We start from the raw sequence: 27,591 nt of genomic DNA on the forward strand, positions 1-27,591 counted from the left end.
ATATAACCAATTCCCTCTTGAAAGTTACTATTGAATCTGCTTCCACCGCCCTTTCAGGCAGCGCATTCCAGATCACAAAAACTCGCTGTGTAAAACATATTCTCCTCATCTCTCCCTCTGGTTCTTTTGCCAATTATCTTAAATCTGTGTCCTCTGGTTACCGACCCTCCTGCCACTGGAAACAGTTTCTCTCCATCTACTCTATCGAAACCCTTCATAATTCTGAACGCCTCTATTAAATCTCCCCTTAACCTTCTCAGCTTCTCCAGTCTCTCCACGTGACTGAACATAAGAAATAGGAGCAGGAGTAGGCAATTTGGCCCTTCAAGCCTGCTCCGCCATTCAATAAGATCATGGCTGATCTCCCTCCTCATCTTTCGACTTTCCCGCACTATCCCCATATCCCTTGATTCCCTTTTATCCAAAAATCTATCGATCTCTGTCTTGAATATACTCAACGACTGAGCCTCCACAGCCCTCTGAGGTAGAGAATTCCAAAGATTCACCACCCTCCGAGTGAAGAAATTCCTCCTCATCTCAGTCCTAAATGGCCGACCCCTTATTCTGAGATGGTGACCCCTGGTTCTAGACTCCCCAGCCAGGGGAAACATCCTCCCTGCATCTACCCTGTCAAGCCCTGTAAGAATGTTGTATGTTTCAATGAGATCACCTCTCATTTTTCTAAACTCTAGAGAATATAGGCCTAGTCTACTCAATCTCATCTCATAGGACAATCCCCCCATCCCAGGAACCAGTCTGGTGAACCTTCGTTGCACTCCCTCTATGGTAAGTATATCCTTCCTTAGGTAAGGAGACCAAAACTGTACACAATGCTCCAGGTGTGGTCTCACCAGGGCCCTATATAATTGCAGTAAGACGTCTTTACTCTTATACTCAAATCCTCTTGTAATAAAGGCCAACATACCATTTGCTTTCCTAATTGCTTGCTGTACCTGCAGCTCTGGTAACCTTCTAGACAATCTCCTCTGCAGCCTCTCCAAGATCTTGAATATCCTTAAACGACTTATCGTCATCTCTCAAAAAGATTGCAACGTGCTCCACACGCAAACGTTTAAATCATTTTGCTCGTTTTCCGATGACTCCGGGGGTGGGCTGGGGTACTCCCAGACCTGGCACTCTCCCCACAGACTGCAATTTCTTGCCCCTTATGTGGGGTGGGGGGAGGAGGTAGGAGCCCATGACGTGCCCCTTAGTGGTGCGAATGCTCGCCAGTCTTAATTAAATTAGGCACCCCCCCCTCCCTGCTCCCCCTTGCCCCTGCAAGCGTTGGCGGGGTCAGTGATGGGGGCCACCAGCAGGCAGATTCGGGCACTTGCACCCGGGGTCGACGGCCCGCTGGTTTTTTCGTTGGACCTCGTTTCAAGGCCCATTGAGATCCAAGCAATAATGGAATGGATTTACTGAACATCTGAAACCGCTTTCCGCGCACCAGTAATCGGGAGCTCCTTCGCGCTTGCCAGCTCCCTCTTGCGAATCCACTGACGTGCCAAGTTTGAATCTAACTGGGAACGCTGTCGGGAGTCGATTATTAAGGGACTGATTATAAAGGTGAAAACACTGAAGTGAAATGCTGACATTTGTTGAAGCTTTGACACCTGCCAGATTAACGCTTCAATTAACCAGCTCACACTTTGGCTTGCGAACGGGTTTTAGTCAGCAAACTCTTTCTTCCAAGGGGCAACGAGTGGTTCTTTCAGCTTCCTGCTGACTTGAAAAGAACGAAAGACTTGCATTTCTATAGCGCCTTTCACGAGCACCGGGCGTCCCAAAGCGCTTTACAGCCAATGAAGTACTTTTTGAAGGGTAGTCGCTGTTGTAATGCGGGAAACGCGGCAGCCAATTTGCGCACAGCAAGCTCCCATGCACAGCAATGTGATAATGACCAGATCATCTGTTTCTAGTGATGTGGGTTGAGGGATAAGTATTGGCCCAGGACACTAGAACTCCCCATCTCTTCTTCGATACAGTGCCACGGGATCTTTTACGTCCACCTGAGAGAACAGACGGGGCCTCGGTTTAATGTCCCATCCAAAATACAGCGCAGCACTTGCACTGGAGTGTCAGCCTAGATTTATGTGCTCAAGTCTCTGCAGACCAGACTTGAACCCACAACCTTCATGACTCAGAGGTGAAGAGTGCTGCCCACTGAGCCATGGCAGACTTGGAACAAAACACGATGCTCATTCAATACTGTTGCTCCTTGCGCCATATACCCACCTTTAGCAGAACATTCTTTATGAGCATACGTTGACTATGATGTCACAAGAGCTTCCTCATGAAATCATAAAGCAGGTTGACCTCGTCACAAACCTAAAGTGCGGTTTGCGGGTTGCCGAACATGTTTGCCTGTGGTTTAAATTGCACCCATTGGGGGGAAATCAAGTGACTGCCACTCCCCACCATGCGGTTTATAACTCTCCAGTGACCTGCCGACACGTGAGATTGGCACACCTGTTGACTTGGTGTCCCGCTACCCCGCACAGTGCCCGCCGAACCCGCTGTGCCACCCCTGCGGGACTCGCTTCTTACCAACTGGCTCTCGCATCTGCTTGCCCTTCCGCTCTGTTGAGCCGCGGAGCACCGTCACTTCTAGAAACACTGCACAGCCGTTTCCCCTCTCAGGGTGCCATGTAGACAGGTCGCATGTCAGGTAGGAGATTCCTGCCTAGAGGATCCAGGCAGTTAAAAACCTTTCAACCATCCCAGTACCCCAAGCAGAGACTTTTTTTAAAATTCGTACCTGGGATGTGGGCAAGGCCAGCATTTATTGCCCATCCCTAATTGCCCAAGAAGGTGGTGGTGAGCCGCCATTTCAGAGGAGCAGTTAAGAGTCAACCACGTTGCTGTGGGTCTGGAGTCACATATAGGCCAGACCGGGTAAGGGTGGCAGATTTCCTTCCCTAAAGACAATAGTTTCATAGTCACCATTACTGATGCTAGCTTTCCAGATTTGTTTAATGAACTGAATTTAAATTCCCCAGTTGCCGTGGTGGGATTTGAACTCACGTCTCTGGATCATTAGTCCGGGCCTCGAGGTTTTTGCTTGTTCTCTTTTGCGGCTCTCAATTTCTGCCTGTCTCATTTTTGTAATTCTCGCTCTCTTCTGTTTCTTCTCTATCTCTTTTGGTTCTGTGTTTTCTCTCTCTCTCTCTCTCTCTCATTCTTTTGTTTGTTAACTCTGCTTTCTCTTCCTCGGTGCTCTCTGTCACTCTCACACACATCTGTCCTCTGCCTCTCACTCCCCGCTCTATTTGTCTTTCCCGCTCGTTCTGTTTCTCGCGCTCTCAGAGGGAAGGAACTTGCATTGATGCAACGCTTTGTCACATCTCTCAAGAATGGTCCCAAAGCATTTCGCATGCAATGAATTACTGTTTTGGTAACGTGGGCAAACGCAACAGCCAATTCACGCACAGCAAGATCCCGTCAACATCAGTTGGATAAATAAATAGGCGAATCATGAAAGCCGTAGCTCTTAAAGAGGTGTTCCTTATTAATCTGTTTTTGGTGTTGCTGGTTGAGGGAGGAATGTTGGCCCGGACATAAGAACATAAGAAATAGGAGCAGGAGTCAGCCATTTGGCCCTTCGAGCCTGCTCCGCCATTCAATAAGATCATGGCTGATCTTCTATCTCATCTCCACTTTCCTGCTCTATCCCCATATCCCTTGATTCCCTTAATATTCAAAAATCTATCGATGTCTGTCTTGAATATACTCAACGACTGAGCCTCCACAGCCCTCTGGGGTAGAGAATTCCAAAGATTCACCACCCTCAGTGAAGAAATTTCTCCTCATCTCAGTCCTAAATGGCCGACCCCTTATTCTGAGACTGTGACCCCTGGTTCTAGACTCTCCAGCCAGGGGAAACATCCTCCCTGCATCTACCCTGTCAAGCCCTGTAAGAATTTTGTATGTTTTAATGAGATCACCTCTCATTCTTCTAAACTCTAGAGAATATAGGCCTAGTCTACTCAATCTCTCCTCATAGGACAATCCCCCCATCCCAGGAACCCGTCTGGTGAACCTTCACTGCACTCCCTCCATGGCGAGCAAACTGGGAGGACTGCCTGCTCTCTTTCGGATATGTCAACATCTACCCCAGTGGGCAGATGGGACCACAGTTCAACGTCTCACCCAGAAGGTTATCACTTCCAGCAATGCAGCACTCCCTCAGTACTGTACTGAATTATCAGCCCAGATTGTGTGCTCGAGGCAGAAGCTTGAAATGAGAGCTCGGCCGTTCGGGAGTGATGTCAGGAAGCACTTCTTCACACAAAGGAAATCTGGAACTCTCTCCCCCAAAAAGCTGTTGAGGCTGAGGGGGGTGAGGGGCAATTGAAAATGTCAGAACTGAGATTGATTGACTTTTGTTAGATAAGGCTATTAAGGGTTACGGAACCAAGGCGGGTAAATGAAGTTAAGCTACAGATCAGCCATGATCTAATTGAATGGCGGAAGAGGCTCGAGGAGCTGAATGGCCTCCTCCTGTTCCTATGTTCTAGAGCTGGAACTCATGATCTATTGACTCAGAGACAAGAGTGCTCACCATTGAGGACTCTGCCCCGTTTCTTGCCCTCCCCCATTCTACTCCTCACACTTTCAGCACCACTTTACACTTCTACAGTATTGTTTAGCACAGTGTGACATCACAAGGCACTTCATGATTCAGGACTGGAGCCAAGCAGGAACGGGCGATGGTGGTGGGATGAGGGGAGCTGGCCAAAGAGACAAATTTTAAGGAGGCTTTTGAAGCTGGGGTGAGGCAAGGCTTGAGGGGCTTGAGGAGAGAGCTCCAGAGGGTGAGGAGAAGGGACCGAATGTTCGGCCACATTGAAATGCTAAATCAGGCCACAATTCACGCCACACAAGTGCCAGGCAATGACCATCTCCAACAAACGAGAGCCGAACCGCCTCCCCTTGACATTCAACGGCATTACTATCACCGAATCCCCCACCATCAACATCCTGGGGGTCACCATTGACCAGAAACTTAACTGGACCAGCCATATAAATACTGTGGCAACAAGAGCAGGTCAGAGGCTGGGTATTCTGCAGTGAGTGACTCACCTCCTGACTCCCCAAAGCCTTTCCACCATCTACAAGGCACAAGTCAGGAGTGTGATGGAATACTCTCCACTTGCCTGGATGAGTGCAGCTCCAACCACACTCAAGAAGCTCGACACCATTCAGGATAAAGCAGCCTGCTTGATTGGCACCCCATCCACCACCTTAAACATTCACTCCCTCCACCACCGGCGCACCGTGGCTGCAGTGTGTACCATCTACAAGATGCACTGCAGCAACTCGCCAAGGCTTCTTCGGCAGCACCTCCCAAACCCGCGACCTCTTCCACCTAGAAGGACAAGGGCAGCAGGCGAATGGGAACACCACCACCTCCAAGTTCCCCCCCAAGTCACACACCATCCTGACTCGGAAATATATCAGTCGATTCTTCATCGTCGCTGGGTCAAAATCCTGGAACTCCCTCCCTAACAGCACTGTGGGAGCACCTTCACCACACGGACTGTCGCGGTTCAAGAAGGCGGCTCACCACCACCTTCTCAAGGGCAATTAGGGATGGGCAATAAATGCTGGCCTTGCCAGCGACGCCCACATCCCATAAATGAAACAGAAAAAACGCTGGGACATTTCTCTAGAAAAGAGAATGCTGAGGGGTGACCCTAAGTGAGGTCTTATGAAGGGGCTCGATAGCGTAGACATAGAGAAGATGTTTCCATTTCTGGGAAGTCCAGTACTAGTGGCCATAAAAATAAGATATTCACTAATAAATCCAATAGGGAATTCAGGAGAAACTTCTTTACCCAAAGAATGGTTACAATGTGGAACTCACTACCACAAGGAATAGTTGAGACGAATTGCATAGATGCACTTAAGGGGAAGCTGGGTAATTACAAGAGAGACAAAGGATTAGAAGGATATGTTGATATAGTGAGATGAAGCAAGGTGGGAGGAGGGTTGTGTGGAGCATAAATACTGGCCTGGACCAGTTCAGCGGAATGGTCTGTTTCTGTGCTGTAAATTATACGTAATGCTTTGTAAATAGAATTGGGGGAAAAGGCTTTATCTATCTACGTAGCTCATGGTTTGGTTTTCCTGATGTATAGTGGAGGGAAGAGGAACACGCAGTAGGCTAGTGATGGAAGAGTAGATCACGTAACCCTCAATACCCTTGCCGAACAAAAATCTATCAATCTCAGTTTTGACATTTTCAATTGACCCCCAGCCTCAACAGCGTTTTGCGGGAGCGAGTTCCAGGTGTCCACTGTCCTTTGTATGAAGAAGTGCTTCCCACGGCACTATTTCGAAGAAGAGCAGGGGAGTTCTCCCCGGTGTCCTGGCCAATATTTATCCCTCAACCAACATAACAAAAACAGATTATCTGGTGATTATCACATTGGCCCAGAAATTAGGCTCGGGGGCTTGCCGCGCGTGCAAGCCCCCAATGAGCACTTACCCGGCGCGCCTGCCGTTCAGCTCCCGGGACGCTTGCAATTCCTGTTTTCAGTTGATTACTCCCGGGCAGCGTCTGACGTCACGCCGCCCAGGAGTGCAGCCAGCGCGAAGCCTCGAGCGCGGAGTCTAAGTTAGACACGCCCCTTGAGGTCTCCTTAACATAGGCCACGCCCCCAATTTTTAACACAAGCTGCAAAGCAATTCTACATGCAGAGCAGCATTTTAAAGACATTTTTTGTATTTTTATTAATCTTTAGGTAACTTTTATAAAGTTTTAAATACTTTTAAATTATTTTGAAGAATGTAAAGTAGTTTTAAACAGAATTAAAGCGTAGTTATTTTGATGAGCCGGCTGGGATCACGTGGGCACTGGGCAACCAATGGGAGGTTGCAAAAGTTCATTCATGAGTTTGATAGTAAGAACTGTCAAACTCATGAAAACTCCGGGCGACCAAAACAGCACTTAAACTACAAATAAAAGTTAAAAAAAATCCCACTAAATAAATGAACTATGAATAACTGTAAAAAACTATTTTAAACAATTAATCAAATTTTAAAAAAAAATAATTTTTTAACAAATAGGGTCTAAAAATACACTTACCTTACTGTAAATTCTTTAAAAATTATAAACCTGTGGAAAAAAAATTCTAAATTGTATTAATAGACCACTTACCTGTAAAACTAAGTACTTACGTCTGGTATTTTCAAGCGTAAAAACCGGAGGCCTTTACGCACGGGCAACTCTTTGCAAAAAAAGGAAATTCAGCGCGCACGCGCTGCCTGATACGTCGTATGCGTTCCACCTCTTAACCCCTTGGTTCAGAGGACAGGAAATGCCGGTTTTCAGCGCATGCGCTGTGCACTTCCATCGGGCCCACGTGTGAGTACCCCGTCCGTACTCACGCGTTGGGACCGGAATTACTGGCCCATTGCTGTTTGTGGGAGCTTGCTGTGCGCAAATTGGCTGCCGCGTTTCCTACATTACAACAGTGACCACACTTCAAAAAAGTACTTCATTGGCTGTAAAGCGCTTTGAGACGTCCGGTGGTCATGCAAGGCGCTATAGAAATGCAAGTCTTTCTTTCTTTCTTTCCTGAACGGCCTAGCTCTAATTTTAACGTTATGTCCCCTTGTTCTTGACTCCCCCCACCAGAGGAAATAGTTTCTCTCTATCAACCCTATCAACTCCTTTAATCATCTAAAACACCTCAATTAGATCGCCCTTTAATCCTTTATACTCTAGTCCTGTCCTCATAATGTTATCCTTTGAGCCCTGGTATCATGCTGGTGAATCTGCACTGCACCCATTCCAAGACCAATAAATCCTTCCTGTGGTGTGGTGCCATCACATAAGAAATAGGACATTGCGGCAGAGCCACTGAGGGACTTTGAACAACTGTACATAATTCCCTTTAACGAGGTTTGACTCCAACCTAATCCTGTACTAGTCTGTTAGTGATTTCTGTGTTTGTACATACTGTTTGCATGCACGGGGCGCGGTCCCTTTAAGACCGCGGCAAAGCGCGGGTAAACGCGATGACGTCATGCCGCTAATCACGTGACCACCCAAGCGCGGGAGAAACGTGATGACGTCATGACGCCATCCACGGGACCGCCCTGGCAGTCTTCGTGGAGCCTCCGACCAGCAAAGACCTGTTTTCGTGGTTCTCCTGTATCGATTTCGACAAACTGTTTAAACTCGTTAGTTCTGCATTAAAACTTGTTTGTTTGATCGCCTGAGTCGACCTCAGTTCTTAGAATTTGGCAATTCCTACAACATAAGATATAGGAGCAGGAGTAGGCCATTTGGCCCTTCGAGCCTGCTCCGCAACCCCATTAAACCCACTGCCGATTGCTGGTACAATGAATCTGGGTGGAAGGCTCTGAATCTTCCACTGACCTGCAAACCCCCCCATGACACCCCAGCAGGATCTACCAAGCAACTTGGGCCTGGATAGGAGGGGTGGGGGGAGTCACACCACCATTGGTTAAACGTACCTCATGGCCAAGAATGTAATGAAGTAGCATTGACAGCAACTTGGTCTTCAAGCTAAACCCTATCTCCCTCGCCATGGATATCCCAGGGAAAGTGGGAGGAATCCAGTTGAGATGGATAAGATAAAAGGCTCCCTCACCCCAAGCTGGGCCCCCTCCCCCCCACAGCCCCACTCCCCAAGACCCCCTGCCCTACCCCCACCATCTCCTACCCCCCCCATCCCAACCCCACCACCACCACCGCCGCAGCCCCAACCCCCAGCCCCGCTCTGACCCCCCCGACCCACCCCACCACCTCCAGCCCCACCCTCGCCAGCCTCACTCACTCTAGGGCACCAAAGGTGAAATGAATTTGCCCAAAAAGTCTCAGCCCATCGAAGTGCCGCTGGTTTGCCATTCACCGGCGATCTCACCTTACTCCCGAGGACCCACTCGAGATACAGTACATGACAACCCCAGATCCTGGCTACGGTTTTGGGCCGACAAGCTACAGTGATGATTAAGAGAGGCCCCCCGGATGTCTGCCGTGCGAAATGGAGAAATTTCACACTGGTTGAGAAGGCTGTTAGAAAAAAGCATACAGGATCCGTGGCTTTATTAATAGAGGCACAGAATGAAAAAGCAAGGAAGTTATGCTAATCCAGCACAAGACACGAGTTAGGCCTCAGCTGGTGTATTGTGTTCAGTTCCACGCTTTTAGATGTCAAGGCCTTGGAGAGGGTGCAGAGGAGATTTAATAGAATGGTTCCAGGGATGAGAGACTTCAGTTGTGTGGAGAGACCGAAGAAGCTGGGATTGTTCTCCTTAGAGCAGAGAAGGTTAAGGGGAGATTTAATAGAGGCGTTTAAAATTTTGAAGCGTTTTTGATAGAGTGAATTGGGAGAAACTGTTCCCAGTGGCAGGAGGGTCAGTAACCAGAGGTCATAGATTTAAGATAATTGGCAAAAGAACCAGAGGGGAGATGAGGAGAATTTTTTTTACGTAGCGAACTATTAATGGGCTGAATGGCCCTCCTCTGTGCTGCATGGGTCAATGGTACAGTAGGGGGGCACTGTTCTGGGGTAAGGGAGGCGGAGTATTGCTGGGCAGACTGGGAGTCGGACTGGGCTTCACCTGACCTGGAGAGGCTCTGTTAGATCCGTGTATCTTGATGTTGTGTCCTTCAATAATTAGACAAGAGACTGCAGGGAACAATCAACAGGTGTTTACTGAATGAGGGTTACTCTAAAACTAACTGTACAGATCCCTACTCAGGGTTTATATACAGGTGTGGTCACTGCCGGTACTACAGTATACAGGAGCTTTAAAAAGTAGTTCTCCCCTTAAAGGTACATACACTACAGGCTCGATGTTGAGTCTAGTGCTCCGATTCCCAGCGCTAACGGCCCCTCCCTCATCTCGATAATGTAAGAAAGGGGAACAGTGATGCATTGCCAGTTGAACTCCCTAGAATGTTGTAATAACTTGTTCGGTTTCTCCCACAGGAAGGAACCGTGATGAGGAGCGAACCAATGGAAAAGAGAGCTCAGAGGAAGGTCCCTCGGGATTGAAAAGAAAACCAAAGGAAAACAAACGGAAAAGGTATCAGCGAGAGAGCAGAAGGTGGAGACTAGAACCAGTTCTTCAGCCCCCGCCCGCGCTCTCTCTGTCCTGTCCTTTAATTGGCTGCTACTTTTATGGTCATTGTTTCCTCTCTTGTTCCTCCATGGATTTGTGTGCACCATCCATTGCTTCCTGGCACCTCCACGTTGTTGAAAAAGGGAAGGAAACTCTTACATTTATATAGCACCTTTCACGACCTCAGGACGTCCCAAAGCGCTTCACAGCCAATGAAGTACTTTTGAAGTGTAGTCGCTGTCGTATTGTAGGAAACACGGCAGCCAATTTGCGCACAGCAAGCTCCCACAAACAGCAATGTGATAATGACCAGATAATCTGCTTTAGTGATGTTGGGTGAGGGATAAATATTGGTCAGGACACCGGGGAGAACTCCCCTGCTCTTCTTCAAATAGCGGCCATGGGATCTTTTACATCCACCTGAGAGGGCAGACGGGGGCTCGGTTTAACGTCTCATCTGAAAGACGGCACCTCCGACAGAGCGGCACTCCCTCAGCACTGCACTGGGAGGGTTAGCTTGGATTTTATGCTCAAGTTTCTTGGAGTGTGATTTGAACCCATGATGTTGTGACTCAGAGGCGAGGGTGCTACCCACTGAGCCATGGCTGACACTAAAATGAGAGATGAGAATCCCAGAGGCGTCACTCCAGGGGCAATGCCTCGCTCCCCTTGGAGCATGACACAGAGCTCAGTCCACCAACCAGCAGCCCTCTCGAACTTACTGGAACCTCTCTTGCTGATCTCCACGGCCCGTTTGGCCATTCCGCAATCTCATTGAACAAGCCTCCGCGCTGGGTGCGAAATCTCTGAACATTTAATCCCTGGGACCCTCCTCCTCTAAATCACCTTTTCCCTGGATCGGAAAATTGTGGAACTCTCCACCTTCCTCAGTCGCTCCTTTTTGGGACGTTTTGCTACGTTAAGGTGCTATATCAATGCAAGTTATAATTGGTTATAGGTAAAGTTTACATAAGCATTTCCCATCAGAACTGGGGACCTAGGAATTTATAATGGAAAAATGTTGTCACAAAAGTGTGGCAAAAAACGTGACAACAGGAAGTAAGGTTCTATAGACAGGAAGTGCATGCACACGTAAGATTTTTAATTTGGATACTATATATACGATAGATTCTTCTTCTAAACCTCGGGTACATTCAACTAGACTACAAAGAGATTTGGGTGTCCTCGTGCAAGAAACACAGAAAGCTAGCGTACAGGTACAGCAAGCAATTAGGAAGGCAAATGGCATGTTGGCCTTTATTGCAAGGGGGTTGGAGTATAAGAGTGAGGAAGTCTTGCTCCAATTGTACAGGGCCTTGGTGAGACCACACCTGGAGTACTGGGCACAGTTTTGGTCTCCTTACCTAAGGAAGGATATACTTGCCTTGGAGGCGGTGCAACGAAGGTTCACTAGATTGATTCCTGGGATGAGAGGGCTGTCCTATGATGAATGTGTAGAATGGGCCGATACTCTCTGGAGTTTAGAAGAATGAGGGGTGATCTCATTGAAACATACAAGATTCTGAGGGGGATTGACAGGGTAGATGCTGAGAGGTTGTTTCCCCTGGCTGGAGAGTCTAGAACCAGGGGGCACAGCCTCAGGGTAAGGGGTCGGCCATTTAAGACTGAGATGAGGAGGAATTTCTTCACTCAGAGGGTGGTGAATCTTTGGAAATCTTTGCCCCAGAGGGCTGTGGACTCTAGGGGAATCAAGGGATATGGAGATCGGGCGGGAAAGTGGAATTGAGGTCGATGATCAGCTGTGATCTTATTGAATGGCGGAACAGGCTCGAGGGGCCGTATGGCCTACTCCTGCTCTTATTTCTTATGTTCTTAAACAGGGTGGGCTGTTCAATTAATTGCATATTTAATTTTACATTGGCTGCAACTCTTTCTTCATCTAGAGTCCGACTTCTTAAAATGCCCCATGGCATGAAACGGAATTTCACTGAGGGCAAGGAAACGCACGGGCAGGTGAGACGCCCCCTCCTTCAGACCCTCCTGCAGCACAGACGGCAAGGTGTCAGCCATGGCTCGGCGGGTATGGCTAGCGCACCTCGCCTCTGAGTCTGAAGGTTGTGGTTTCAAAAACACCCACTCCAGAGACTCGAGCCTGTAATCCAGGCCGACACTCCCAGAGCAGTGCCAAGGGAAGCGCTGCACTGTCAGGCGGTGCCGTCTTTCCGATGCAAGGTTAAACCTGTCCGCCCTCTCGTGTGGGCGTAAAAGATCCCACGGCACTATTGGAAGAAGAGCACGGGAAGTTCTCCCCAATGTCACGGCCAATATATAGCCCTCAACCAGCACCTAAAAATGGCCCAGGTAATGATACAGCACATAAGGAGGCCTGTGCTACCTGGTCATTATCAGATTGCTGTTAGCAGGAGCTTGCTGTGTGTTCCCTACATTACAACAGTGACTACACCTCAAAAGTACTGCATCGGCTGTAAAGCGCTTTGGGACGTCCTGCACTCATGAAAGACGCAGTAGAATTGCAAGTCTTCCTTTCTCTGGTGGGGTCGTCTGTACCGTTTTAGCACCCCCACGCCCCCTTTTCACTAAGCAGAGGCTGGGAATGTAGCCCGCTCCACCCTCCCTCCCTATCCTACTCAATAACGGGTCACGCTAACATCAGGGACATTTTTCAGAACGAAGTGTATCCTTGGATAGAGTGAGAACCGATCTGAAAGCCATTTGATGAAGTGAGTCTTGTTTACTCCAACAGCTGACAATAGCACCTTTAACATAGAGAATCGAACGCAGAGATTCGCTTTTAACATCCAAAAGTGAGATTCAACAAATGAACATTTAAGCTAAAGCGAGCCGACCTCCCCCGACATTGCTCACTGAGCATGTGCTGGATTTTATAACGACGGGCGCGCTGGGCCATGCTATGCCGCCCCCACCCCCCAGGTATTATTCCCCCGACATTGCTCACTGAGCATGTGCTGGATTGTATAACGACGGGCGCGCTGGACCATGCTATACCGCCACCCCCCCCAGGTATTATTCTGCTGCTAACCTGCCACTGTGTTGAATTTTCCCTGTTCCCTCTAAGGCCACAAAGTCTAAATGCGGCAAATAGGCACGCCATGAGGTCAATTAGAGGTTATTTGCTGTTGGGGAGGGAAGTTTGTACATTGGGAGGTAATTTAAATTCACAGCTCGCTGGCAGGAGAAATCAACAGGAAATGACTGGCTTTCTTTCTTACTTTTGACATATTTGAAGTGTGACAGCTGTGCACTCAATGGAAGACTTTGATAATTATCAATCTATCTATCTCTCTATCTATCTATCTATCTTTGTATCTATCTACCTTTGTATCTAGATATCTCTATCTATCTATCTCTATCAATCTATCTATCTATCAATATCTCTATCTATCTTTTTTTTATTTATTCGTTCATGGGATGTGGGTGTCGCTGGCAAGGCCAGCATTTATTGCCCATCCCTAATTGCCCTTGAGAAGGCGGTGGTGAGCCGCCACCTTGAACCGCTGCAGTCCGTGTGGTGAAGGTACTCCCACAGTGCTGTTAGGGAGGGAGTTCCAGGATTTTGACCTTGCATTTATATAGCACCTTTCACCACCACTGGATGTCCCAAAGCACTTTACAGCCAGTGAAGGGCCTAGAAATTCAGTTGGTTGCGCCAGCCGGTAGCGCCTTAGGAGGAGTAGATGTCGGGCGCTAGGCGGCTAGCGGCCGGGCGCAGCGCGATCTGCGCCTCGCCCCAACTCCCAACTTCACTCACGATTTAGCGGCGGCGCAAAGTCTTTGCGTGCGCTCAGCTGCGCGCGCAGATCATGACGTCATTTCCTCGTGCAACGCCCTTTGTGCGCCCCCAACCGGAAATTCAGTCGCGACGCCCCATTGTGCGCCTGGCGCCCCTAGCGACTGTTAGAGTGGAACGGTGCTCAGTCGATGCGGGGCGCGGGGGGTGCAAATTAAAGGGCACTCCTCCTGCACTATAAAAGGCTGCCATTTTGCAGCACTCCTTCTTGAGAGACGGATCTTTGCAGAGAGACCAAGGTAGAGAGCTTTCTGCTTTGGCCCAACACTCGGACAGGTACTTGTGGCTTCAGGCCACAGCTTTCCACTTGTCTTTGCCTTCATTGACATATCATTGTTTGCCAGCATATTATGGGGGCTGCAATGGGTGCAAACACTGGCTTTCTCAATTGCATCCAAAGGGCTCACAGACGCCGTGAGAGAGTGGCAGCCCTGGCTAGACGGAGAGGGGGCAACAGGCGTCGGGAAAGGAGGCCTTACCCACCCAGGGTATACCGCCAGCAGTTCTCCTATCTCAACATGTCTGATGAGCAGTGTGTTCGGAGGCTGCGATTCAGAAGGGAGGTGGTCACAGAGATCTGCCACCTGCTTGGCGGTGATCTGCAGCCACAGCTGAGGAGCAGGACGTCTCTGTCGGTGGCAGTGAAGGTGACGGTGGCTCTCAACTTCTATGCCACCGGCTCCTTCCAATCTGCTACTGGGGACATTTCCAACATCTCCCAGTTCGCCGTGCATTGCTGCATCCGCCAGGTGACCAATGCCCTTTTCAAAAGGAGACGTCAGTTCATCTCCTTCTCCATGGCCCTTGCCAAGCAGCAACAGCGTGCAATGGGCTTTGCAGCATTCGCGGGCTTCCCCATGGTGCAGGGCGCCATTGACTGCACGCATGTGGCTTTGCGGGCACCTCTGGAGAATGCCGAGGATTACCGCAACCGGAAGGGCTACCATTCGCTGAACGTCCAGCTGGTGTGTGACCACAGGCAGCTCATCCTAGCTGTCAATGCCCGCTTTCCAGGCAGCAGCCACGATGCCTTCATCCTGCGACAGACTTCTGTGGCAGACATGTTCCAGGCCCAGCCTCACCCACGAGGATGGCTTATCGGGGACAAAGGCTATCCTTTGTGTACCTGGCTGATGACCCCGCTCCGTGCGCCCAGCACCCCTGCTGAAGAGGGATACAACGATAGCCATCAAGCGACCAGGAACATCATCGAACAAACAATCGGCGTCCTGAAGCAACGGTTCCGCTGTCTGGATCGTTCCGGTGGAGCCCTACAATATTCGCCGGAGCGAGTCTCCCATTTTGTGGTCATTTGCTGCATGCTGCACAACCTGGCTATCCGTAGGACTCAGCCACTGCCACCAGACATTGGAGGACCACCTGAGGAGGAGGAGGAGGAGGAGGAGGAGGAGGACCAGCACAGGAGGAAGGCAGAAAGTGCAAGGGCCGCCCGTCGCCGGCTTATTGAACGTCGGTTCTAGGCCCCCTCTCAGGGAATGGCTTGTGCCAATGTCAGCAGATGAATGTAGCCGCTCCACAAGCCCTCAGCCGAGCAGGGCAACCCGGACTTTACAAAAAAACCATGCACAGTGCAATTTAAGAACAATAATTTATTGCAAACCTCTGCCCTTCCCACATTACATCCTCATGTGGAGAAGCCCCCTCCAAAAACACAAAACTACCAGTCTCGGCCTTACAAAAAGAAAGAAAGACACCAGTCTCGGCCTTACAAAAACACAACTGCACCAGTCTCGGCCTTACAAAAAGAAAGAAAGACACCAGTCTCGGCCTTACAAAAACACAACTGCACCAGTCTCGGCCTTACAAAAAGAAAGAAAGACACCAGTCTCGGCCTTACAAAAACACAACTGCACCAGTCTCGGCCTTACAAAAAGAAAGAAAGACACCAGTCTCGGCCTTACAAAAACACAACTACACCAATCTCGGCCATACAAAAAGCACCAGGCATTTGTGCATACCTTCTACTTTTTGCCCTGCGAGGGCGATGCCTTTCGCATCCTTGCCTGGCCCCTGCCCGCCCTGCAGCTCCTCCTCAATGGGAGCCCAGTGCCTGCAGCAAGGCTGGGGGAAGGCTGCTGAGGGGCAGATGGCGAGACGGCAGATGCCCTTGGGGGTCGGCCTGCACCAGCTCTGGCCTTGGAGTGGCCGGCTGCTGACTGCTCCAACTCTGGCTGGGCGGCAGTAGTCTGTCCAGCGGCTCGTGGCAGCTGCAATGGCGGAGTGGCAGTGTCGGCTGCAGGAATGGTGCCAACCTGGCAGATCGCAGGTGCTCGCTGGTCGCCTGAGACATTGGCACTCGCACGGGCCAGCACTGCAGCATGCGCAGCAAACAGCTGAAGAACAGACTGCTGGGCTGCTGCTGCGCGCGGCGAGTGCCCTGGCGATGCCTGGCTGATCCAGCGAGGGTGGCAGCAGTTAGTGCCCGTGTGGCCCTGGTCTGTGTCCGCATGACAACAGCCAGTGAATGGACGGCACGACTGAGCAATTGGCTCGAAGCCGCCTGTGCTGCCGCGAAGTCCTGTAGACTCCTGGCTTGTGCTGCACTGAATTGACCCAGACTCCTGGCCTGTGCTGCTCCAAATTGCTGCACACTCCTTGACAAAGACTCAATGGAGTCAGGCATCCTTGCCACTGCAGCCATGAGCTCATTGTGCCTGCGCTCAGCCTGGACGGCCATTTCCTCCAGGAGCCGCACCTCCTCTGCGCTGACCGTCGCAGGACTGGAGGCTGCACTCACCCTCTGGGGAGAAGTCCGCCGAGCTTCCCCACCCCTCCCACGTTGCTGCAGGCCACTGGGCCCCGGAGCTTCACTCTCCTCCGACCCTTCCCCCCGGCTCCCCTCCAGGGAAGACGTGTCCCCTTCATCGCCATGGGCTGGCGCGGCTGAGGGTGGCACTGATGGGCCAGCTTCCTCTTCCTCCTCCTCGTATTCCGAAGCGCTGACAGTGGCAGCTTGAGGGCCCGCCTCCTCACCTGGCGATTCACCATCTGAAAGCAGGAAGGCACAAGAGTAGCTTTAGAGTGAGGACAGGGCGGCAGCGAGGGAGGCATGAGTGGTGCCATTCACTGCATTGGTCGGACAGTGGCAAAGGATGCTGATCTGAGGCGCAAGTGGAACGAGCGAGGTCAAAAAGGTGATGCCCTTACCACTGGCGCCCAGAACAGGGTCGGCATCTCCACTGGTGACGGGGCCAATCAGCCGGCCTGCCATAATGCGCTCCACACGCTGGTCGAGGTCGGAGAGCTCTTTTACGTCAGGACGGTCTCCCCCGGTGTCAGTTCGTTTCCGCCGGTTGTGCGCCACCTTGGCCTGCAAGAGAAAGGACGGCCTCTAAGTACAGTGTGAAGCCCTGATCTTGTCTGCACTGCCTCCCATGGTAGAATAGCTTGTACAGTGTGAAGCCCTGATCTTGTCTGCACTGCCTCCCATGGTCGAATAGCTTGTACAGTGTGTAAAGTGCTGAATGTGCAAGTGATTTTCATGCCAGTCCCATAGCTGCTGGATGAGGGCTGGCCATTAGGGCTTTCAGGTCCCTTTGCCCATAAAGTGAGGTGCACATGCAGGGATGAGGAGGACACTGGAAAGGGTACTCACCCTGACAACCCGAGTGAGGTCGTTGAACTTCTTCCGGCATTGCACAGGAGTCCTGGCAACCACGCTGTTGGAAGACACCCTGTTTGAGACCTCCCTCCAGGCTTTCCGGTAGGCGCTGGGCAGCGGCCTCTTGCCACCTTCTGGGAACAGAACATGGCACCTGCGCTCCACTCCGCCAACCAGCAGCCTCAGGTCACCGTCGCTGAAGCGCTGCGCTCTCTCCCTGGCCTTCTCCATAGCCCTGGGCGTTGTGCAGATGAAGCTGAAGTGGTCAGGCCTAGGTTGAGGGCTGCAGTGTGCAGGGCGTGGCAGGCAAACAAATCCACCCTCCCCCTTTAAGAGCTGACCGGCGCCAGAGTGTCTGCCGTCAATCAACAACTCGCCGCACCTGCGCTGCGCCCGGCCTCGGGGGTATCGCTCAGCACCGCCGGCTTAGCGCCTAAAGATAGTCGTGCATCGCCTGTTTTAGCGCAGCAGCAACCTCTTGGGGTGATGCGACTGAATATCGGCGAAGGTGGCGCGACTTTGCGCCGGGCGCAAACTTTAGCGGCCGCACGACTTTACCTCCCCAAAGGTGGCTATACTGAATTTCTAGGCCAAGATCTTTTGAAGTGTGGTCACTGTTGTAATGTAGGAAACATGGCAGCCAATTTGCGCACAGCAAGCTCCCACAAACAGCAATGTGATAACGACCAGATCATCTGTTTCAGTGATGTTGATTGAGGGATAAATATTGGCCCCAGGACACCAGGGGGAACTCCCCTGCTCTTCTTCGAAATAGTGCCATGGAATCTTTTATGTCCACCTGAAAGAGCAGACGGGGCTTAACATCTCATCTGAAAGACAGCACCTCCGACAGTGCAGCACTCCCTCAGCACTGCACTGGGAGTGTCAACCTAGACTTTTGTGCTCAAGTCCCTGGAGTGGGACTCTGAACCCACGATCTTCTGACTCAGAGGCAAAGGTCTGTCTGTCTGTCTGCCTGCCAGCCTGCCTGCCTGTCTCTGTCTATCTATCTGTCTATCTATCTATCTATCTATCTATCTGTCTGTCTGTCTGTCTGTCTATATATCTATCTATTTGTCTACCTATCTGTCTGTCTGTCTGTCTATCTGTCCGTCTGTCTGTCTGTTGGTCTGCCTGTCTATCTGTCTGTCTATCTCTCTATCTATCTATCCCCTCCAGTACTGTGTTAGAGTGAATATATGAAGATGTCTTTCTTTTCTCGTGATGTGATGTTCATTCCGATTAATTATCTTCTCTTCTTCTCTGCAGCTTGTACAACCTCACCTCTCCCACATTAGAAAGTCCATTGATAAAATGGTGACTTTAACTCAGGAAAAAATCGCCATTCAGAGCAGCGAGTTGCAGGTAACTGGTTAGTGATAACTGCACAGCCAACTCCTGCTTCCAACCCCAGGCTCACCCAGCCTGTTCCGATCTCACTTAACCATTAGAATCTAACCAGCAAAAACACCAACTGCGGTCTGTCAGTCACACTGGGGTCTGTCAGTCACACTGGGGTCTGTCAGTCACACTGGGGTCTGTCAATCATACTGGGGTCTGTCAGTCACACTGGGGTCTGTCAATCACACTGGGGTCTGTCAGTCACACTGGGGTCTGTCAATCATACTGGGGTCTGTCAGTCACACTGGGGTCTGTCAGTCACACTGGGGTCTGTCAATCATACTGGGGTCTGTCAGTCACACTGGGGTCTGTCAGTCACACTGGGGTCTGTCAATCACACTGGGGTCTGTCAGTCACACTGGGGTCTGTCAGTCACACTGGGGTCTGTCAATCACACTACGGTCTGTCAGTCACACTGGGGTCTGTCAGTCACACTGGGGTCTGTCAGTCACACTGGGGTCTGTCAGTCACACTGGGGTCTATCAGTCACACTGGGGTCTGTCAGTCACACTGGGGTCTGTCCGTCACACTGCGGTCTGTCAGTCGCAGTGGATCCTATTAATCACAGAAAGTTCCGCCAATGAGTAGATTGTCTCTCAATCACAGCGCTGAGCTTTGCCTCTTCCTCACGGGCAACAGGGTGCTCCTGTGAGGTGAGTGACTTTATGTAAAGACTCTTGGTGAAAAATTTGTCCCCTTAGCGCCTCCCGTTAGCACCAGTAGATGGCGCTAATGGGACGTTAGACTAGTATCGCCGGGGTGAATCGAATCCAGCGCCACACTTCATATCTGGCCCCCCTCGTAAGAGTTATCACCGGGAACGTCAATGCCAGGTAGATCGTGATGCCAGTGAGTGTGCAATGCTCACTGACTGCCCGATTTGCAAAATTGATTCTTGCCACTTACCTCATCACCTGGAGTAAACACCGACAGGGAGAGCAGGCGTGCAGCACCAGGAAGCTGGCTCCAGGGATGTTATTTAAAGGGATCATCAGTAATCACTCGCAGTTTCAGTGTTTTTTTTGTTAGTTTCATTCAGTGATTTCAAGGTTCTTTTGTATCAGTAGTCTTCTGGCAACTAAAAAGTAGCTACATTTATTCTTCAAAGATTCAAACTGCTGCCCTTGGCAACATTAATGGGGGCTGAACTGGCACCACCTCGCCCTCCAGGATCTATGGCAGAGGGAGCGGAGGCAGTGAGAAATATGGGAACATGTGCGCATAGGGAGGAGGAGGACCATCAGGGCTCTCACCAGGTGTCCTTACCCTCTGAGGGTATTCTGAGAGCACTTCTCCTACCTTCAATTAAGTGAGGAGCAGTGTATTAGGAGGCTCCGCTTCACCAAGGAGATGGTCACAGAACTCTGCCACCTCCTGAAACCAGACCTCCAGCCTCAGACCAGGGTGACCACGGCTCTCCCAGTGGCAGTCAAGCTCACTGTGGCCCTCAACTTCTTCGCCAGTGGATTCTTCCAGTCTGCAGCAGGAGACATAGCTAACATCTCACAGTTTGCCGTCCATCGCTGCATCCGTGGGGTTACTAAGGTTCACTACAGCAGGAGAAGGGACTACATTGTCTTCCTGATCACCAGGATGAGCATGCATGTGGCTTTGCCAGGATAGTGGGCTTCCCCATGGTGCAGGGCGCCATCGACTGCACCCACGTGGCTTTGCGGCCACTGTAACTGCAAAGGCTACCACTCACTTAATGTGCAGTTGGTGTGCGACCATACACAGCGAATCCTTAATGTCAATGCCTGCTATCCTGGCAGCAGCCACAATGCCTTCATCCTGCGCCAGTCTGGTGTGCCAGCACTCTTCCAGCCACCACGCCAAGCTGCTCGGAGACAAAGGCTATCCGTTCTCCACCTGGCTCATGACTCCCTTCCGCAACTCCAACACTCGTGCCCAGCACTCATCTAATGAGAGCCATGCTGCCACCAGGAACATCATCGAGCAGATCATCGGCTTATCGAAGCAACGGTTCCGCTGCCTTGAGCGCTCAGCTGGAGCCCTCCAGTACTCGCCAGAGTGGGTGTCCCATTTCGTGGTGGTCTCCCGAATGTTCTACAACATGGCCATCGTGAGGGCCAAGCCCTTGCCGGCAGGGATTGCGGGACCACCTCAGGAGGAGGACGAGGCAGAGGAGGCTGAGGATGAGGAGGAGGATGAGGATGAGGAGGAGGAGGAACAGGAGGGAGGAGGCAGCGAGACAATTGGCCTTTTGGACGGGCTGTCTGTGGCTGACTCCATCCGATTCACATGAATGAAACCTCAGATCCCCGTCGCTCACCACATCCCCATCATACCATCCCTGTCTCATGCCGTATCACAGCATCCTCCTGGGTGCAAAGGTGAAACGAGAGAGGCCACAAAATATTCCAAACACCATTAATGAATTTATCTATAAACATATCACACATATCACATGAATTCTAATAACTTAATGACCCTTGTGCCTGCCATAGTTGAATAGCTGTCATTGTGTGCAAGGTGTGAGATGTGGGGGTGAGTGTTGCTAGGTCGAGATTGTTGGTGGGTGAGTGCTGGGGATGTGGTGCTTTGGGCTGTGTGTGAAAAGTGTGGTTCAGATGGTGGTATGTAGCATTTGCTGAAGCATTCACTCACCTTGACCACCCTAGTGAGGTCGTTGTATTTCTTCCTGCACTGTGTGTGGGTGCTGGGGACCACAGTGCTGCCCGAGACGTGCTGCGCTATCTCCCTCCACATGGTGCGGAAGACTTGCGGCGAGGGCCTCCTGCCACTTGCCAGGTAGAGCACCGCCCTCCGTCTCTCCACAGTGAAAACCAGCGCCTCCAATAGTGCATCGGAGAATCTGTGGGCTCTCTCCCTGGGGCGTGGATCTGCCATGAGCACACCTGGTTCAGTCCTCCGGCTCCTCCTCCTTGTTCTACTTCTGCTTGCTGAGGCAGCTGCACAGACAGCAATGCTGAGAATGAGGTGCTGCAGCATCAATGAACCTCCCCTTTAAGTAGTGAAAGAAGCCTGTGGCAATGATGAGTGGCGATTAGACTGCACCCGATATTGGTCCACCCTTTGAGTGTAACGCCATTGAGCTTGGGTTTTAAGTCTTGATTTAGGACTCCAATCATTTTACTGAACAGAGAGGACGAATTTTGCCTGCAGTCTAAAGCATTTGCGCCTGGCGCTAATTCTCCAGCTTTGCTACTGACACTGCCTATTCCTTGGCTATAACGAATTTCTAGCCCAGATCTATCTACCGACGGGGCCTCTGAGTGTATTTCAAGGAAATACCGTCCCCGTCGGAATAGATCAGTTGAATCACACCGGGGCGGGGGGGGGGGGGGGGGTGCGGTTGGTGCAGGAGGATCCTTCGCACCTGTGGTCTAAATTTTATTGGAAAAGCTTTTTATTTTCTACTGAAGCTGAGAAAACTTTCAATTGTCACAGAGATACGCTGCTCAGATGGCTGCCTTTGGTGTTTGGCAGCACAGTGCAGGATCACACCAGACTGCCCGCTGTGGGCCGTTAGCTAAACCCAACCTACTGGGGAGTGTGCCCTGGTGTCCCATAGGGGTTAGCAACCCTGCGGGATTGGCCTGGAGTCTCCAGGAATTGAAGATTAATCTCCAGGGCGCTACCGCCAGCAACACCCGCGAGAGAAAAATCACAGGGGGATTTAGTTTTTTAACTTTCTTTCAACGCTGTGTCAACCTGTGGCTCAGTGGGTAGCACCCTCGCCTCGGTGAGTCAGAAGATTGTGGGTTCACGTCCTCACTCCAGGAACCTGAGCACAAACATCTCGGCTGACACTCCCAGTGCAGTGCTGAGGGAGTGCTGCACTGTCGGAGGCGCCGTCTTTCAGAGGAGAGATCAAACCAAGGCCCCCATCTGCTCTCTCAGGTGGACGTAAAAGATCCCGTGGCACTATTGGAAGAAAAGCAGGGGAGTTCTCCCCGGTGTCCTGGGGCCAATATTTATCCCTCAACCACCATCACTAAAACAAATTATCTGGTCATTATCACATTGCTGTTTGTGGAAGCTTGCTGTGCACAAATTGGCTGCCGCGTTTCCCACATTACAACAGTGACTACACGCCAAAAAGTACTTCATTGGCTGTAAAACGCTTTGGGACGTCCGGTGGTCGTGAAAGGCGCTATAGAAATGCAAGTCTTTCGTTTGTTTATTGGTTATAAAACTATTGGAGATGTGGGGGAGGGGGAGAAAAGCTGTTTGACTGACAGTTAGGAATCAGCCAATCGGGTAACAAAGTGTCAATTAGCCGTGTCAAGGCGGGGCCTGTGAGTATTGACATGCCGGGCGGCCAATGGCGGGAGAGTGTGGGGGGGGCGGGGCGGTTGGAGACAAGAGGTCATGTGATGCAAATCTCCAGGAATACACCAACCCGAGTATCCCGGGGGAATGAACAATTATGGGGCCTTCCCAGCCTGTGCGGCTCAGTAGCTCACCGAGCTATGGGGAACAGGCTAGGTTAACAGCTAACCGTGACTATTCTAAGTGGGGTGACAGCGAGTCAGCTATTTATATTCGGCTCCAGTCCCACCTGCCCCCCCCCCCCCGCAATTTCCTCCCCCGTCTCTTACCAAAAGAGCGCAGGCTAACCCTGGAAGACCCTGGTACCTCGTGCGAGAACCGAACTGGTGAGCCTCGCCAGGCTATTCGACCATGAAAGCCACAACCTAACTTTTAGTGCAGGCCCCCCACCCCGGGATTGTCATCGGGCATTAGCCTAGCGAGGAATGGTGCCAGGCAATTCGGCCACAGAGGGCATCACAGCCGGTTCCTACCCTCACCCAATGTCCACAGCTGCGCACCTTCCAGCAGCAACCCCTGTCAGATTTTGCCCCTCCTTAACCAGGGGGCACTGAGGTGAGTAGGTAGAGTCCCTAGTGCTGCAGCTCACCGAGCCCAGACGTTTTTAATCTCGTTCCTCTTTCAGCATCGGAAAATGTTACTGTCGGACACGATGAGAAACACTTTACAACGGTCCACGATGCAACACCTGCAGAGGAGGCTGCTGCCCAGGGACAGGTGGAGTATCAGTATTGCATAGAGTTACATAGAATTTACAGGCATGGAAACAGGCCATTCGGCCCAACGGGCCTGTGCTGGTATTAATGCTCCACACGAGCCTCCTCCCACCCTACTTCATCTCAGCCTATCAGCATATCCTATTCTTTTCTCCCTCATGTACTGATCTAGCTTCCTCTTGTGGTAGTGAGTTCCACATTCTAACCAGTCTCTGAGTAAAGAAGTTTCTCTTAAATTCCCTATTGGATTTATTAGTGATTATCTTGTATTTATGGCCCCCTAGTTCTGGATTCCCCCATAAGTGCAAATATTTTCTCTATGTCTACCCTATCAAAACCTTTCACAATTTAAAAAACCTCTAATAGATCACCCCTCAGCCTTCTCTTTTCTAGATAGAATGGAGGATAATTATTACATAACTGTTAGAGTGCAGTGGGAGCGCTGGTTATAGTTCACAGCGCTAAAGAGATCCATTGATCACAAGTCCATGCAATGTAGTTCCTTCCTCCCTTCCTTCCTTCCACAGCTTGCAGATCCCGGCTGGTCTTTGGACGGAGGATTCTGGAATACCCGAGGAGCTCCTGGAGGATGACACTCTCAGGTACGCAGCCCTCAGGTTTATTCTTGTGCAGATCAAGGTATGGGTTGTTGGCGCCAGGGAGTGGAAGAGATGCAGAGTCACGCTCCCACTGCTTCGAGTACTCCAGCAACAGTGCAGTACTTTTTCCAATCTCCGCACCAGCCACCTCTTGAGTTTAGGATACCCTCTATCCTTTACTCTCAATACAGGCACAGGGAGTAGAATAAGAACATAAGACATAGGCCATTGGGCCCCTTGAGCCTGCTCCGCCATTCAATAAGATCATGGCTGATCCGATCTTGGCCTCAACTCCACTTCCCTGCCCGCTCCCCATAACCCTTGGCTCCCTTATCGTTCAAAAATCTGTCTCTCTCCACCTTAAATATATTCAATGACCCAGCCTCCACAGCTCTCTGGGGAAGAGAATTCCACAGATTCACGACCCTCTGAGAGAAGAAATTCCTCCTCATTTCCGATTTAAATGGGCGACCCTTTATTCTGAAACTATGCCCCCGAGTTCTAGATTCCCCCACAAGGGGAAACACCCTCTCCGCATCTACCCTGTCAATCCCTTTCAGAATCTTATATGTTTCAATAAGATCCCCTCTCATTCTTCTAAACTCCAATGAGTATAGGCCCAGCCTGCTCAACCATTCGTCATAAGACAACCCCTTCATCTCCGGAATCAACCTCGTGAACCTTCTCTGAACTGCCTCCAATGCAAGTATATCCCTTCTTAAAGGAGGAGACCAAAACTGTACGCAGTTCTCCGGGTGTGGTCTCACCAACGCAGATCATTCTCCTCATGCCGCCTCTGGCTCTTTCGTCGATGAATCTGTGTCCTGTGATTACTGACCCTTCCGCCAGTGGAGAGCGTTTCTCCCTATTTACTCAATAATCAATACGTCACATAACTTGTTAAAATGCACACCGTTAGAATCATAGAAATTACAGCACAGAAGGAGGCCATTCGGCCCGTCGTGTCTGTGCCGGCCGAAAAAGAGCTCTCCAGCCTCATCCCACTTTCCAGCTCTTGGTCCGCAGCCCTGTAGGTTACGGCACTTCAAGTGTATATCCATGTACTTTTTAAATGTGCTGAGGGTTTCTGCCTCGACCACCCTTTCAGGCAGTGAGTTCCAGACCCCCACCGCCCTCTGGGTGAAAACATTTCTCCTCAACTCCCCTCTAAACCTCCGACCAATTACTTTAAATCTAATACAATAGCAAAATACTGCGGATGCTGGAAATCTGAAATAACAGAAAATGCTGGAAACACTCAGCAGGCCAGGCAGCATCCGTGGAGAGAGAAACAGAGTTAACGTTTCAGGTCGAAGACCCTTCGTCAGAACTGGAAAAAGTTAGAGATGTAACAGGTTTTAAGCAAGTGTAGGGGCAGGGAAAGGGGGGGCAGGGGAGGAAAGAACAAAAGGGAAGGGCTGTGATAGGGCGGAAGACAGGAGTGGTTAAGTGTTGCAAATGGGGATGGCAGAATCATCAACAACTGCCACGTGAAAAAATATAGGCAGAGGTTAAGGTCTGAAATTGTTGAACTCAATGTTGAGTCCAGAAGGCTGTAAAGTGCCTGATCGAAAGACGAGGTGCTGTTCCTCGAGCTTACGTTGAGCTTCATTGGAACAGTGTAGGAGGCCGAGGACAGAGAGGTCAGAGTGGGAGTGGGACAAGAATTAAAGTGACAGGCGACCGGAAGCTCGGAGGTCACCCTTACGGACTGAATGGAGGTGTTCCGCAAAGCGGTCACCCAATCTGCGTTTGGTCTCCCCAATGTAGAGTAGACCACATCGTGAGCAGCGAATACAGTATACTAGATTGCAAGGAGTACAAGTAAATCGCTGTTTTACCTGGAAGGGGTGTTTGGGGCCCTAGACAGTGGGAAGGGAGGAGGTAAAAGGGCAGGTGTTGCATCTCCTGCGCTTGCACGGGAAGGTGCCGGGTGAAGGGGAGGGGTGTTGGGGGTGACAGAGGAGTGGACCAGGGTGTCGCGGAGGGAGCGGTCCCTTCGGAATGCTGAAAGGGGAGGTGAGGGGAAGATGCGTTTGGTGGTGGGATCACGCTGGGTGTGGCGGAAATGGCGGAGGATGATCCGTTGAATGTGGAGGCTGGTGGGGTGAAAGGTGAGGACCTTAAATAACCAGTGCCCCCTGGTTATTGACCGCACTGCTGAGGGAAATAGGTCCTTCCTATCCACTCTTTCTAGGCCCCTCATAACTTTATACGCCTCAATTAAGTCTCCCCTCAGTTCCAAAGAAATCATTGGTGAGTGCATGTACAATAAATTCTGTAAACGAGCAACGGAGATTTATTTGCCTAGTTAATGATTTACAGTGTATGAGCTCCCTGAAGAAGTTTGCCACGTTCCTGCAGGACGAAGCTAAGAATGTGTTTTTTTTTTGTTTTTGAAAATATCATACAGTATCTCGCGCACTCCGCATTCAGCTGCAGCTCAGTGGGTGCCAGGTTCGGGCCGGGCAGGAACAGGCATTGTGCTTGAGAGCACAGGGTTGGGTCTAACTGCAGGGGCCTTGCGTAAGAACCGGAGACAGGTTTGAAAGGGACTCTGTCCCACTGAAAACAACCGCGTTACTTCTGCTGTTAGATCAAAAGAAAGAAAAGACTTGCATTTCTATAGCGCCTTTCACGACCACCGGATGTCCCAAAGCGCTTTACAGCCAATTAAATACTTTTTGAAGTGTGGTCACCGTAGGAAATGCGGCAGCCAATTAGCCCACAGCAAGCCATGTGATAATGACCGGATAATCTGTTTTTTGTTATGTTGATTGAGGGATAAATATTGGCCCCAGGACACCGGGGAGAACGCCCCCCCTGCTCTTCTTCGAAATAGTGCCCGTGGGATCTTTTGCGTCCACCCGAGAGGGCAGACGGGGCCTCGGTTTAACGTCTCATCCGAAAGACGGCACCTCCGACAGCGCAGCGCTCCCTCGGTAAAATGCTCCAAAGCAATATGCTGCGGACGCTGGAGATCTGGCATAACTGCAGAAAAGGTCGAAAATACTCAGGAGGGTCAGCAGCATCTGTGCTAAG

The 27,591-nt window shown here is 50.7% G+C and overlaps 1 protein-coding gene across 1 annotated transcript in view; it reads left to right on the forward strand.

Annotated features, from left to right (window-relative positions):
• Positions 1-1,412: 1,412 nt before the first annotated feature.
• Positions 1,413-27,591, forward strand: part of LOC147096858 (uncharacterized) — a 36,779-nt gene continuing 10,600 nt past the window's right edge. Inside the window, exons 1-6 of the mRNA XM_085973548.1 lie at positions 1,413-2,671; positions 9,972-10,068; positions 12,009-12,078; positions 18,786-18,881; positions 23,860-23,951; positions 24,478-24,552. Of these exons, the coding sequence (XP_085829674.1) occupies positions 2,665-2,671; positions 9,972-10,068; positions 12,009-12,078; positions 18,786-18,881; positions 23,860-23,951; positions 24,478-24,552 (437 nt within the window). The 5' untranslated portion in view covers positions 1,413-2,664. The remainder of the gene's footprint in view (positions 2,672-9,971; positions 10,069-12,008; positions 12,079-18,785; positions 18,882-23,859; positions 23,952-24,477; positions 24,553-27,591) is intronic.

Source organism: Somniosus microcephalus, chromosome 34 (assembly GCF_052327205.1).
Source record: "Somniosus microcephalus isolate GS21.2 chromosome 34, FLI_Smic_1.0, whole genome shotgun sequence".
NCBI lineage: Eukaryota > Metazoa > Chordata > Chondrichthyes > Squaliformes > Somniosidae > Somniosus > Somniosus microcephalus.